Source organism: Sinocyclocheilus anshuiensis, unplaced genomic scaffold (assembly GCF_001515605.1).
Source record: "Sinocyclocheilus anshuiensis isolate Anshui unplaced genomic scaffold, SAMN03320099.WGS_v1.1 scaffold465, whole genome shotgun sequence".
Lineage (NCBI taxonomy): Eukaryota > Metazoa > Chordata > Actinopteri > Cypriniformes > Cyprinidae > Sinocyclocheilus > Sinocyclocheilus anshuiensis.
The window spans coordinates 1,373,864-1,390,054 of NW_015539898.1; the positions used below are offsets into that span (position 1 = coordinate 1,373,864).

Here is a 16,191-nt window from a genome sequence, read left to right on the forward strand (position 1 = left end):
CCTCGCTCCATTCCCACGGCTCTCGGCCCCGCCCCTCTCGTCACATACTCCCATCGCCCCTCACAGGCCGGGGGTACCCACGAGACTGCGCTCTACTCCCCCCCTCCCCCGTCCGGGAGCGGATCACGGCGACCGCGGCGCACCTGGGGGTAAGGACAGACAGACGAGGCGAAAGAAAAGGAGACGGAAGGATGAGGCGAGACAGATTCGAGAGAGGGGAGAGAGGAAAAGAAAAAAAAAATTATCGGTCCGGTTCCCGGACACACTGCCGCTTGGTCCTCAACCGGCTGAGAGGCTCTCACTCACGGTGCCATGCGATGGTACTGGACATCGTTGGTGGACGGCCCACCGCTCCTCCGCCTCCTGGCGGAGGGCGATGGCTCCTCCTATTGATCTCGTCCAACACTGTCGTCACTCCTCCTTTTATCCTTCCGGAGCTCCTCCGTGGGACTCGAGACCGGTGAGTGGCGCAGGTATCGCACATTAGCATTTACTCCACCAGCCTCGCTCCATTCCCACGGCTCTCGGCCCCGCCCCTCTCGTCACATACTCCCATCGCCCCTCACAGGCCGGGGGTACCCACGAGACTGCGCTCTACTCCCCCCCTCCCCCGTCCGGGAGCGGATCACGGCGACCGCGGCGCACCTGGGGGTAAGGACAGACAGACGAGGCGAAAGAAAAGGAGACGGAAGGATGAGGAGAGACAGAGAAGAGAGAGGGGAGAGAGAAAAAAAAAATTCTTGTTCCGGTTCCCAGACACACTGCCGCTCGGCTCTCCACCAGCTGGATAAACTCTTCTGCGATGCCTGGCGGCGGCACTGGATAACCCTCAGTGGACGGCCCGACACTCCTCTGCTGCCCAGTGGACGGCGACGGCTCCTCCGGATTCGGGCAGCCGGCAGGAGTCCCCCGTTCCCTGCTCCTCCCCATCATGGCGGATGGCAGCAGGCTCCGGCCTCAGGCGAATGGCGGCGACTCCTCCGCTCCCTCACGGACGGCAGCCGTCCCTCCACATCCCAGGCAGCCAGCAGCGAGTTCGTCCGACGCCCCCGGCAAGTCACTCCAGCCCACCGCCTCGAGCCTCCATGGCAGCAGACTGCTCCGCCATGCTCGATGGCACCGCGGACTCATCACAGCGACGAGGGATCTCTGGCAGCGTGTCCCTCCTTCCTTCCCTTCTCGGGAAGAAGGAGGCGGGAACCGGCGAACATTCACACACAACTTTAACACAAAATAGCGCGACAGCCCCTCGCGGATGACTGCCGCGCACAAACAGAACCAAAACACAAAATAAAATCCAGGCCTGGTCCTCTCTCGTCCAACACTGTCATGTTCATTTAAAAGCAGCCCACGATTAGCATATTATGTTACCGTTATCCCTTACGGCTCAGACGAGGTTTTGTTTCGTCCTCTACGCTATGCCAACTCACAAAAGACTATTTTTAGCCAAGCAGTGCGGAGAGCCGCTTCAGAAACGTACCACGGCTGGCTGGTATAAACACAAGCACTGACTAAGTGACTAGATCAACTGTGATCAGCTCCGGTTCCCGTGAAGCCGTAACGTGCCGCAGACATGTGCAGTGAGGCGCAGATCAGCTCTGACGTCACTGAATCTGCTGTTAAAAATGAACCATCCATTCATCATATCATCATGCAAAACATACATGACAAATAGCGAATTTATCAGTTTCTCGAAACGTTATAGCATTTCCACACCGGCGATAAAATGACTGCGGTGCCAAATCATTTATGTCCCCACGCATTATGTACGTCGTCACGCGTTGACGTCATCAAATTGTGATCAGTTCGTGAAATCGGCCAAGTGTAGTGAGTACCGATCGAGTCATAAAATGTGATTATCGCCCGATACCGATCTCCAGCCGATCGATCGGAGCATCCCTAGTGAAAACAGTTTAGCAGACTACATATAAATATCATTTGACACTATATATCTCACAATAATGTCTTAATAATATGTATTAATTTTAAACAAGCATTTGAAAGCAGCCGCCTGTCTCTCAGACAGCATGCAGGTACCGAATGCAAAGGGCAAAACATTGCCTGAGGAATTAGTTTTTTGCAATTTGTATGTCAGTTGTTTGGCAACAAAGGTTGCCTTCAGTTCATGTTGATACTGACTTCAAGAGGCTAAAGCTGCAGCTGCTGTTTCCTGAGACATAACTGAAATAAACCCTGCACTCAGACTGTCCTAGCACGATTATACCACCTCGTCCTTGTCACATTCCTTTCTGTCTGTTTGGATTTGCATTCATTAATTTAATGCCTCGTCTCTGCTGTACGCTGTATGTGTGGCATGGACTGGATGATTTGCGTCTGCTACACCTGCATGATCAAGTAAAGCTTTTGAAGGGGCCAACGTTTAAACTCCTGGGGTCGACAAAGGTGCCGGCGGGATCACTTGCATTTTTTTCCTGATAACAGCGAAAAGAACTTAAAGCAGGGTGTGAATAATTCATAATTGCACAGAAAAAGCAGCTCAGCATGTTGTGTTTTCTTGCAGAGCCACAGGTCGGGAGGTATTTGACTGGATTCTGGATCAAGGCTATTATTCTGAGAGGGACACCAGCAATGTTATCAGACAGGTGATGGAGGCAGTTGCTTACCTGCACAGCCTGAAGATCGTTCACAGGAACCTAAAGGTACATCGCACAGTGCCCTCTGGTGGTCATCTAGTTCATAATTAATTAACTCTGTTACCTAGAGACTTCCACTAAACACACAAATCTGTTTTGGTTTTCATATTCAATCTTTAGGACTGCACTTTCATTTTTTATGTGATGATATCAGATCTGTTTGTTTATTGTTGTCAATATCCAATATCTATTGTTGTTAATGTTTATTGTTAATGTTATTATTGTCATAATATTGTTGTAATGATGTAAAAAAAAAAAAAAAAATCAGTAGTTGGTACCAATACCAGTGAAATTTTTACAAGGTAAATATTTAAAAAATAAATATTAACAATTTAAAAAGTTAAAATTATTCCAAATTAAAAACTGTAAGTTAAAAGGCATGTGGCCTTCAATTTGTTTCCCATACCTGGCTTTTTTCATTGAGGCACATCTGACAAATAGCGAATTTATCAGTTTCTCGAAACGTTATAGCATTTCCACACCGGCGATAAAATGACTGCGGTGCCAAATCATTTATGTCCCCACGCATTATGTACGTCGTCACGCGTTGACGTCATCAAATTGTGATCAGTTCGTGAAATCGGCCAAGTGTAGTGAGTACCGATCGAGTCATAAAATGTGATTATCGCCCGATACCGATCTCCAGCCGATCGATCGGAGCATCCCTAGTGAAAACAGTTTAGCAGACTACATATAAATATCATTTGACACTATATATCTCACAATAATGTCTTAATAATATGTATTAATTTTAAACAAGCATTTGAAAGCAGCCGCCTGTCTCTCAGACAGCATGCAGGTACCGAATGCAAAGGGCAAAACATTGCCTGAGGAATTAGTTTTTTGCAATTTTTATGTCAGTTGTTTGGCAACAAAGGTTGCCTTCAGTTCATGTTGATACTGACTTCAAGAGGCTAAAGCTGCAGCTGCTGTTTCCTGAGACATAACTGAAATAAACCCTGCACTCAGACTGTCCTAGCACGATTATACCACCTCGTCCTTGTCACATTCCTTTCTGTCTGTTTGGATTTGCATTCATTAATTTAATGCCTCGTCTCTGCTGTACGCTGTATGTGTGGCATGGACTGGATGATTTGCGTCTGCTACACCTGCATGATCAAGTAAAGCTTTTGAAGGGGCCAACGTTTAAACTCCTGGGGTCGACAAAGGTGCCGGCGGGATCACTTGCATTTTTTTCCTGATAACAGCGAAAAGAACTTAAAGCAGGGTGTGAATAATTCATAATTGCACAGAAAAAGCAGCTCAGCATGTTGTGTTTTCTTGCAGAGCCACAGGTCGGGAGGTATTTGACTGGATTCTGGATCAAGGCTATTATTCTGAGAGGGACACCAGCAATGTTATCAGACAGGTGATGGAGGCAGTTGCTTACCTGCACAGCCTGAAGATCGTTCACAGGAACCTAAAGGTACATCGCACAGTGCCCTCTGGTGGTCATCTAGTTCATAATTAATTAACTCTGTTACCTAGAGACTTCCACTAAACACACAAATCTGTTTTGGTTTTCATATTCAATCTTTAGGACTGCACTTTCATTTTTTATGTGATGATATCAGATCTGTTTGTTTATTGTTGTCAATATCCAATATCTATTGTTGTTAATGTTTATTGTTAATGTTATTATTGTCATAATATTGTTGTAATGATGTAAAAAAAAAAAAAAAAATCAGTAGTTGGTACCAATACCAGTGAAATTTTTACAAGGTAAATATTTAAAAAATAAATATTAACAATTTAAAAAGTTAAAATTATTCCAAATTAAAAACTGTAAGTTAAAAGGCATGTGGCCTTCAATTTGTTTCCCATACCTGGCTTTTTTCATTGAGGCACATCTCTAATCTCAAAAATTCAGATTTCAGATTTGTTCATTTTTGTTGCTATTCACTAAAAAATAAATATATATCTATATCAATCTATATCTGTCTATCGCTCTCTCTCTATATATATATTTCTTATTAAATTCTTCAGTAAATTTTCTTGTTTAGCATCAAACATCCACAAAAGTTATTAGCTTCTCAAGTAAGTAAGCTAGTTTAGTTCATTTAATTTAATTTATTTATATATTTATTCTTTGCCTATTGGAAAATCATGCTTTATTGTTTTAAGCATAAATCTATGTCTAAAATACAGAAAGGCAATTTGCCAATGGGAAAAGAAAAATATGATTTTTTTTTTTTACTGGAAAACAAGGAAAAAATACTTCAAAGTATTATGGAAAATGATTGATGCAGATTACAAAAACTAAAATGATTTAATTCAGATAATAAAATAATTAGATTTATTTGAACAAAGCCATGGTGACTAGTAGCTGTTACCATAATCAAACACACATGCTTACTGACTGTTTGCAAACAACGACATGTAGTTGTGCTATATCTATGTTTAATACATTTACTAATAATAATGTATATTATTCTTGTTCAGTAAATAGCTTTCCTAATTTTTGCTCTAATGTTACTTGTTTTACATCAGTTGTCTTGGCACACAAACAAAGTCTGTTTTGAGAAAAGGAATTTCATGAAGCATCATTTCATCTTGTCATTCTCATTCCCTCTAGCTTGAGAATCTGGTGTATTACAATCGACTGAAACATTCAAAAATAGTCATCAGTGATTTCCATCTGGCAAAACTGGAAAATGGACTCATCAAGGAGCCCTGTGGAACCCCAGAGTATCTGGGTAAGAAGCTCTTCAAAGCAGGCAAAACCTCTTTAAACACTCATGGGGCAGATGCAACAGATGGAACAACAACAACAACAACAAGATTACAGCGAGAGCAAACAGATTTCTGTTTACATGGGCATGCATTTGTTAAAATTAAAATAACAAACTGTGGTAATCAGAGTATGTTTCCATAAATGATTTGTCCTTGTCCATTTTTTTTCAACCAGCCCCAGAGGTTGTTGGGAGACAGAGATATGGCCAACCTGTGGACTGCTGGGCCCTTGGTGTGATCATGTACATATTGTGAGTGTATTCTTCTATAAACCAAAACCAGGATCTCATAGTAGCTTTATTTACAGACACCATTTTACTAGTCTTCCACAGCCAGACTTTTCATTATCATTGTGGTCCACATTGTACCTTTTTCTGGCCAAAAACCACCCACTCTGACTAGAATGTGCTGTCTGAGGAGTAAATGTGAAACTGATGATACCATGTTAATAGATCAAAATCATCTAATTCACACAGTGTTTCTGCAGTTTCCACAAAATCTGTACAATGATAAAAAAAAGCCAATATTATGCTAATTTTATGTGCAAAATGCATGTCAGCGAGCTGTGTGGGCATGAGAGTACCATTACCCAAACCCTTCTCACAGTTTGTAATGATTTCCCACATCTCATGCACAGGCTCTCCGGAAATCCTCCATTCTATGATGAAACAGATGATGATGACTATGAAAACCATGACAAGAACCTCTTCCGGAAGATTCTTGCTGGAGACTATGAGTTTGACTCACCATACTGGGATGAAATTTCAGACTCTGGTACTTTTACTAAAGAATACTGATAAAACCTCACATGCTTAGTAGAGCACAAATTTGTCTTATGTAAACCTTGATTTTAAAGACATGACATGACTATTCAGTTGTGTTTACTAAGTTACATGTCCCATTTTGTCTATCAACAGCTAAAAACTTAGTGTCACGTCTTATGGAGGTGGACCAGGATCAGAGATTGACTGCACAAGAAGCCATCAACCATGAATGGTACTTATAGTATCAATATGCCTGACAATTACTCAATATATTGGCATTCATAACTATTGCTAGAAAGTTTGGGATATGAAATACACTAACAGTTCAAAGGTTTGGGGTCAGTAAAATTTTGGATTATTTTTCATATAAGTCTCTTATGCTCACCATACTGCATTTAATTACAGTAAAAAGAGTAATATTGTGTAAAGTATTACCATTTAAAATAATTGTATTTTCTATTTTAATATTCAGCAGTCATCGCTCCAGTCTTAAAGGGATAGTTCACCCAAAAATGAAAATTATCCCATGATTTACTCACCCTCAAGCCATCCTAGGGAGTATATGACTTTCTTCTTTCAGATGAATACAATCAGAGTTATATTAAAATATGTCCTGACTCTTCCAAGCTTTATAATGGCAGTGAATGGGGGTTGAGATTTTGAAGCACAAAAAAGTGCATCCATTCATCATAAAAAAAGTGCTCCACACGGCTCCGGGGAGTTAATAAAGGCCTCCTGAAGAGAATCGATGTGTTTGTGTAAGAAAAATATCCATATTTAAAACTTTATAAACCGTAATCTCTAGCTTCCGCTAACTGTCATACGCACGTTCACTAGAGAGTGGCGTTCCAGCGGATGACATAGGACCAAGTTTTGTTTCAAGCAAAGGAAAACCAGTCTCTGCTTAGCTTATATCGAAATTCTCTGACACTTTTCTTTACAAATCCTCATTTTGTACCAGTGTTAATTTTGACAGGCATTTTTGATTTAGTCTTAGTCTTTATCTTGAGACGAAAATGCTTAATAATCTTAGTCACATTTTAGTAATTTGAGTCTTTCATAGTTTTAGTCGACGAAAAGTCATTGCATTTTTGTCAACTTTTAGTCATTACTTTTAGTCAAACTGCAGTTACCAACATTTATTTTGGTAGCTATTTTATATGTAGTCTTCAAACAAAAATAGCCATTAATTCTTCTCTTTTTAGACCAAATCAATTGAGCTTATGAGAAATTTTAATCAAGGATTGAACAGTAGTGAACAGGGAGCAACTTATAAAAATTATAGTTGTTCATATATAATATATATATAATATATTTAATTTATAATTTCTGAAAAAGAAGCAGAATAAGACAATAAGACAAATACGAAAGAGATACAAATTAAACTCATTTTTCAGATACAGTAGGTTTACTTAACATATTTATAACATATATATAACATCTTTTGTTGGTTGACATTAATGACACGGATAGGTACTTAATTAGGAATGATGTCCTTTTAAGACGGAAGGCATGCATGTAATACTGACACACGTTCAGTTTTCACCCACCTGTTTACGTTCACTTAATCCATAACCGACTGTATTTACGTGATAGCGTACGTCTACACGACAGACATTTGGACTGTTCGTTAACGAATATTATTCGTCGCCGTCTTCGTTGACGAAATTAACACTGTTTTGTACTTCTAATATGTTACCGGTGTTTTGTTTTGCTCTCTCCTCTGTGTTCGTCACTTATCACCGGCGCTTACGCTAAACCTACATCCCACGTCATCCCCTGGAACGCCACTCTCTTGTGAACATGCGTACGACAGTTAGCAGAAGATAGAGATTACGGTTTAGCCGTTGGAGCCGTGTGGAGTACTTTATATGACAGATTTATGCACTTTATTTTGCTTCAACATCTCCACCCCCATTCACTGCCATTATAAAGCTTGGAAGAGCCAGGACATATTTTTAATATAACTCTGATTGTATTTGTCTGAAAGAAGAAAGTCATATACACCTAGGATGGCTTGAGGGTGAGTAAATCATGGGGTAATTTAAATTTTTGGTCAACTATCCCTTTAAGTGTCACATGATCCTTCAGAAATCCTTCTAATATGCTGATTTGCTGCTTAAGAAACATTTCATATTATTATTTTATGTTAAAAAGGTGTTGTGCTTAATATTTTTAACAATGTGAAAGCCTTTACTGTCACTTTTGATCAATTTCATGCATCCTTATTGAACAAAAGTATTAGTTTCTTAAAGAAAATAATATAAGACAAAAATTTGACCCCAAACCTTCAAACGGAATTATATCTAAAAACAACTTTCCAGGGTATATAATAAGCTTTCTTGTACTGTTAAAGGATATCTGGAAATGCTGCTTCAGACAAGAACATCAAGGAAAATGTGTGTGCACAAATCGAGAAGAACTTTGCTAAAGCTAAGTGGAAGGTAATTTCTAGATTAAGTTTACTCTTAAAAATGCTTTTGTGTTAGTAAGTTGAGTTTTTCCAAATTAAATCTGAATTATTACCTCCCTGTAGAAAGCCGTACGGGTCACAACCATGATGAAGCGTCTCAGGGCACCAGAGCATCAGACAGCAGCAGCCGTACCAGGTGAACCTAACCCTACAGCAGGGGCTCAGGAAAACCCTCAAGCTCCATCGGAGGCCTCCACAGCCCCATCGAGTACCGCTGAAAGCAACTCGACGAGCCCAGAAGCCCCTGCAGTGGAAGCTCCCAGTGCTGAAGCAATGGCTGCCACCGACCAGCCACCAGTAGAGCCTGTTCTCCATGCCCCAGCTCCCGAACAGCCTGATCCAACATCGCGATGCAACGGAGAGGCTTTAGCCCCCCTGCCATCGGACACAGGGGAGGAACAGAGGGGTTAATATCACTACCTCTCTCCCACCTGCGTTTAGATCCCGCATACTTGTATATAAGCAGCAAGCATGCTAATATTGATCCCATAGCTCATAGCATTAATCTCAACATGCTCCATCATGAGCCGACTTCTAAAACATTTCCCAGCAAGCATCTGTTTTCTACTGAATCACAAGCTGTGTGATATGTATCGAAGGCTCTGGCTACTTTAACTTTGCGTAAAAGAAGAAAAAAGCTGTTTTCTGCTTACATTAAGCCAAGATTGAAAACTTCAGCACTGATCTGCATACATGTTTTAGGATAGATTATCAAAGCAGGCCTCATTTTATAAAGTTACTTTTTTATTTTTTTGCATTGCAGTTAGTTAACGTCTGTCTTGAGCAGGTAGTCAGAGGAGCACAGATACACAGCTTCATGTGCAATGTAAAGTTTCTGTAAATAGCTTCCTAACCTCTGTAGATTAGACGTAGCCAAGAACAGCGTGCTTTTTCAAATCTGCCATTTATGACACTCATGTCCAGGTAACTGACACATTCAGCTTTAGCTTTATGTGGACATTTCATGTCTTGATCAAACACACACTCATGAAATTGTGCCATCAATTCATCTTGTCATGGCATTTTAATGGTTGAGACATGTGGCCCAATAATGGAGCAGATTAGGTAAACTTGAGAAATACCTCAAATCTGCTTGGTAGCTAGCCACATGAACAGTGGAAAAACTCATTTGTTCTTATAATGTATTATATACTCATTTCCATACATTTAAAATGGACAGGTATATTACTCAAAACATGTACACAGTACACAGCCATGCACAGTGAAATGTGTTTTCAATAGGATTTCATCTGAAGCATAGATGTACATAAATTACAGTGGTCATACTTTGAGACTCTTTCATTGGGTTGAATATTTACTCAATCATTATATAATTTTTTTCATTGTACCTCCCTCTACTAATCTATAATACATTTGAATATATTCTGAGATATTTATTAGACTTAAACATAAAATTATAAAAATATAAATTATAGATTTTTTTTTTGGATTAATCCAGATCTTTTTTGAATTGCAAATATGTAACAGGTATCAGATATTTACTTATTCCTGTTAAGTCACTTTTATTTATATAGCTTATACAAAACAGATTATTTCAAATTATTATATCACTTATCCATTTGCCCCCCTATAAAACTGCTCAAAATTCTCCTTTAAGAAAGGCACATAAATTCAAATTACATTAACAAAAGTCTCATTTAGTAACCCATAAGTACTGCAGGAAATAATGTGTATTTTTGCACTTTTGGTTTCATCATTGTGAAGACAATGGCTTCTTGAATGGATCTTGGTTAAATGCCTGAAATAAGATCTAATATTTTAAGATTTTAAGTTAAGACATCATCAGGCCCAACGGGAAAACGTACTAGTCTGCTTTTACAACCTTGTTGTGTTTATACTCACATTCTCGCAAACTATTCTAACTCAAACTTTTCCAACTCATAGATTTTAAAGATTGAGACTTTTAGATTGAAATAAAAAAAAAAAGATAAAGTTGTCAGAAGCTTAGTGGTGGTGACATTGAAGTTGTGTAACCCTGGTGTCGTTTGTTTATAGCCTAACTTTATACTTCAGGTGATTGTATTTAGGTTTCAAAATTAATAAAATAAACAAAAGTGTTTATTTGTGATCATCTTGATTAAAATGTGTAAGAATCATAAACTAATTAGTCACAGAGCTTATTTTCTGCAATAACCAAAATTCTATAGGCTGTTTGTCAAGGGAACCAGGGTGATGCTAACTTGGGCTACAAAAATACTTTATCCCTGCAGCACTCAATATTAGGTAGATTCTGCCTAAAGCAAACAGTCTTACACACTAATGATCCTAATTGAGTCTAGCACTATTAACCAAACCCTAGCTCTAATGATTTAACATTTTAACAGATAGCTTTTTTGCCTTTTACTTGTTTTATAGAAATGAAATAGAAAAACAGACACCTCATCTTTAACAGTTTTATACAGCTCTTTCTCATTAAACATTCACGTTTCTCTAGTGTGTGGTGTTTACTGTCTGTCACTCATGATGGCAGTACTGATTCATTTCTTAGTTGATGCGTTCTACAGTAAATGTAAAACTAATTTTGTGCCGTCATGATTTTTACATGAACAGGTTGATGTATACAGTATACAAACATATTTCGATTTTAACACAGAGAAATGGCAGGTGATGTAGGATTACAAGAACTTAACAAAAGCAAAAAGAAACGGTCGACCTCTTAATATGAGCAATAGTCTACAACTGCGATACTGTGATGCTACTCTCAATGTCAGTGTCCGTGTGAACACTCTCAATTTCTGATTGGCGTGTCCTCCGTTGAAGTTGACAATAGTGATGTCATACAGGAAGGTGAGAAGCTTAGGACTTAAACAGGTCAGATGAAGCCAGTGCACCTATTGTACCATTATTTCGAGCCGATCATACAGGTGAACAAAAACAGTGATGAAAGTTTTCCCTCCAGTGGCCAATGATTTGTAATTGTTGTGCAGTGGCGACATGCTGTCATTTTCTAAACATCGCAGGAGTCAGTGGAGGATTGACTGAAGAAGGCCTTGATTTGCAATTATGCTGTCAGTGGTCTATTGATTTGAAGATGATGCACAGCATGGGTTGTGTGTGTGCTGTCACAGGTTTCTACTGAAGTGAGCTATGATATACTTTAGATCTCACATGTATCATTGTCATTTTGTATCTTTCACTTCTCTTTGATCTTATAAAATATTTCCTTTCTAAAATCTGTCCCATACCTTTATTTGTTCTATTTACCCTGAGACTTTAAGATGTTTTTTTATTTTATTTCTTTTTTGTCTTTGATTTCGTATAAAAATACTTAAAGCTCATACCGGTAAAACCTAAAATAAAGAGTGGTAAGTAATGTTTCATGTAGGTCTGAAAAAAAAAACTTTTATAGCATTCATGTATACTGAAACCGCAACTAGATACTGTGTTGTACAAATTCAAAGCAATTTTTTTTAATAGTGCTTCACTATTGCCTTTGGTGTTCAATGTCTGTTGATTTCTTTATTCTCTCTGATGTTCTTCTCAGTGTGGTTAGCTGTAAACCTGTGAATACACTGAGTACTGGCCTCTCTCCACTTTAACCTCTGTATTCTTCAACTGACTTTAATGCTTTCAAAATAAACATCCTGAATGATCATCTTTTAGTCATACTTCTTTGTTATATGTTGCATGGAGCCAAGTACAAGAATGTGAGACTTTTGAGATTTAAATATTTTGTCAAAAATCTGAAAGAACGCCACCCACCATGTTATTTTAAAATGTAGACCGTTACATTAACAGCCTTGGAATAGTATCTGCATGCAGACGGCTCATCTGCACAGGACTCTGAGTGATTATTTGGCATGGAGGGACGTTATGTCAGTCTCAACCTTACTGAAAGTCGACTTTGTTGACACTTTTTCTTAACGTCAACGTCTATTATTTGCCATGTCTGTACTTGCCATGTACTATGAGGATATATGTTAGAGGGGAAAAAAGTGAAAGTGAAGAAACACAGTTTGACTTGCAAAGTGGGTTTTGTATATGGCATTGGGAGAATTGAAATGTTATAGTGAATGGCAAAATATGAATTCATTCCACCTAATATATGCACCAGTGCCAACCTGTGCAAGTCTGGGCCTCCAATAAACTATTTTATATATCAGCGAAAATTAAGAATCAGCTAGGTTAGTGCATGTTGATTGGTTAGAAAAGGGCTTACCCATCTCTGAATGTATACAAACATCTCATGATGGGTAGAGACAAAGAGCTATCCCAAGACCTTTGCAACAAGATTGTTGTGCTACACAGCAATGGAACCTGTTACCAACGGATTTCACAACTCCTACATTTTCTTGAAAGCACCATTGGGGCCGTTACCTTCAAGTGGAAGGAACATCAATTCACCACCAACTGGCCATGCACAGGAGCTTCTTGCAAGATTTCTGATCAGGGAGTCAGAAGGTTAGTCAGAAGAGTAACCCAAGAACCAATGACCACTCAGAAAATGCTCCAGAAAGACTAGGAGGCAGCAGGTAGAGTTGTCGGAGAAAACAATAAGTAATGCACTCCATTGCCACAGCCTTCATGCACGCTGACTCTGGTAGGATCCATCATTGAAGAAAAGGCATGCTGAAACTAGTTTGAAGTTTGCTACACAACATGAATTACTGGAAGAATGTAATCTGGTCAGACGAGACAACATTTTTTGGCAATAATACCTAAAGCTATGCTTGGATGATAAATGGCTCTTCATATGACCCTAAAAATACCATGCCAACAGTGAAGGTTGGAGGTAGAAGCATCATGGTATGGAACTTTTTCGCTTTTCATGGTATTGGCAAAATCCATATTATTATGGAAGGTTATTAGGAAAGATGAATGGATCCATGCACCCAGAAATTCTTAAGATGAATCTGTGCCATCCACCAGGATGATGAGGATGAGACACATAGATGGACCTTCCAGTAGGACAATCATCCAAAACATACTTCAAAGAAGACTCTGAATTGGTTCCAGAGGAAGAAAATAAAGTTGTTGGAAAGGCCCAGGCAATCACCAGACTTAAACCTAATAGAGCACTTGAGGAAGAAACTGAAGATCAAGATTCACAAGAGGGCCCCTCAGAACATTCAAGATTTAAAGTGTGTTCATACAGGAAGCGTCTGGAAGCTGTCATTGCAATTTCAGTTAGCGTGTTCAATACTTTTTTTCTGTCATTTCACTTTAGTACACATAACTTTTTTATTAATTGTAATATGATTTCTTTATCTGTGTCGATTTCTTGAGTTAATGCCAATGTCTGGTCAAAATTTCATGCAAAGTGCTGCATTGTAACTCTTTAAAAAAAAGTTGACGTGTTGAACACTTATTTCCCCCTCTGTATACACACACACACACACACACATATATATATATATATGATGGATAGAGGCATATATCTTTTATGCATATGTCTAATAATGTTTTTTATTCAGCCTAGCAAATTTATTTTTGTTAGACAAAAAAAACAGTAGCAAATTGTTTATGTACTTGTTGTTCAGTTAAAAAAAAATACTAATAATAAAAACTTTTTGACACTATTCAGAGGATGGACAGAACACGACCAACCAAAAATACATTTGCAAATAAAAACAAAGCTGAAGTTTGACATTTTGGCAGAGTATTTGGTCATACACAATAGGTTTGTACGGAACAATTTTCATTCACATTTTTAATCAATCAATAAATAATGAGTTTTGGACAAAGTATTCCCTTTGCTTTTATTCTAAAACCAAGGAAAACATACACACTTAAGAAAAAAAAAATTACAAAATTTGAACCCTATTATTGCAGTGGCCTACTCCTGTGCAGTGCATCAGAAAGCAAGCATCCTAGAGGCTTAGTAAAGCTTGCCCTCTGCTGGTTCACATCATTTAGTACACATTTGATCCGTAAAGAAAGAAAACTGTTAGAAATTCAACCAGACAATAAGCGCATAAGCTTCTCTCTTCTGTTAATAACATTTTAGTTTTGGCCCAATGCATCACTAAACCTCAAATGACCGTATATGAAAGTCTGAGGATGAATCCACATTTATCATCAGGATCTAAACCACTTTAAAGGATGTTTATAATGACATCAGAGTCTGTGGCGGCCACTAATGTCCTGTCCAGACCACAAAACTTCACAAACGTGACGTCCTGTACATGATTCACCCTACAATCAAAATCTTTCCCTTTAATCTAGTGCCTCTTCTCAAAAATATGAGACACTCACTAATAATGGCATTGCTAGCAATAGCTTCCTGATAATAGTCCCTGATCTCACACCCTGATAATACCAGCAAACGTCTCTCCTTGACGTCCTTCAAGACTGATCAAGTTACTTAAAAAGTGTTATTCCATGCTTTCATTTCTTTCCACAGTGCTAAACATCTGCTTGGGCAAAACATAATCGATAAAAGTTATTCTGAAGTTTTCATGTCAGACCGATAAAGAGGTTTTGAAACAGTGAACAAAAGACTTTGTAAGCATGAATAGAGGCCTTTCCATAATAATGACAGCCTATGATGGCATGTTGAAAGGATGGCACCCCTTCCCCCTCTGAGATGGGTCGGGAAGATAAGCATGTGGGTTTATGAGCCATTCTATCCTTAATGTGTTCAGCTATTCACTCCGATAATAATCCATCACCCCGGTGGGTGAGAGCAGCCAATTACTGCTAAGACTGTGCCCACCACTGGCACTGAGACACCAGATGCAGGGAATGATGGGAGCTACCAGATAAGACAGAGACAGGGGTCTGTCTGTTCGGGGAGACATAAATGGGACAAAAGAGGCTAGTGATGATGAGATCTTGTTCCGCCTAAATGTGATGCCCGTGATGATGCCAGCTGTGCCCAGAGAACAACGACAATGCAGTGACAGGCAGTAGTGCTGGATGTCCTCACTGGGAATGATATTTAGTAACTGCAGGTCACAAGTAAAGCCACTGAGAAAACTACACTCAAGTGCTGACAAACACGAAAGACTTAAGTCAGAGCTCAATATACTTCAGTCAGAGTGGTGCTGTCTGTTCAGCTGACATAATATCTTTCTGAAAGAAAAAAAAATCACTATACAAAAACTTATGTTTACAACCTCACAACTGCAACATGAACGGGAGCCAACATGGATGGGCAAGCAGCGAAAGTTTATTCAACGAAACATCATAATTAACAAAAATGTTCAAACAATCAGTAGTCAGTAGTGAAAGCGTGCATGACAGGGGACTGTACGCTCAAGGTCTGAAATAGATGCAAGCAAAATAACGTAACAAAAATCAATTGAATAACAGCCGCTCAGGCGAGCACAGTCACATCATAGCCAGTCCCCCACAGGCACTCAAAAAACACAGGACCAGCACTTACTGGGACATAACACTTAATAAAACAGTTTTGAAAGTTGTGAAAATTACCTGATTTAGGACCTTTCTCCGGTCATTCTAAAGACTGTAAGTCTGTCCATGACTCGTTTTAATCCGCGTAAAATTCAATCTGGCATCTAAACTGTCTCAACTCACGCGGGAGAGGGGATTTAAATCTGACCTGCAATAATCCTGTTCACCTTCCTTCCTTCCAACACACACA

The 16,191-nt window shown here is 39.2% G+C and overlaps 1 protein-coding gene across 1 annotated transcript in view; it reads left to right on the forward strand.

The window, feature by feature from the left end:
• The window catches only part of LOC107685970 (caM kinase-like vesicle-associated protein), a 60,738-nt gene extending 50,972 nt beyond the window's left edge, over window positions 1–9,766 (forward strand). Inside the window, exons 5-11 of the mRNA XM_016482750.1 lie at window positions 2,522–2,660; window positions 5,230–5,350; window positions 5,563–5,638; window positions 6,025–6,161; window positions 6,305–6,383; window positions 8,508–8,595; window positions 8,688–9,766. Of these exons, the coding sequence (XP_016338236.1) occupies window positions 2,522–2,660; window positions 5,230–5,350; window positions 5,563–5,638; window positions 6,025–6,161; window positions 6,305–6,383; window positions 8,508–8,595; window positions 8,688–9,035 (988 nt within the window). The 3' untranslated portion in view covers window positions 9,036–9,766. The remainder of the gene's footprint in view (window positions 1–2,521; window positions 2,661–5,229; window positions 5,351–5,562; window positions 5,639–6,024; window positions 6,162–6,304; window positions 6,384–8,507; window positions 8,596–8,687) is intronic.
• Window positions 9,767–16,191: the final 6,425 nt, after the last annotated feature.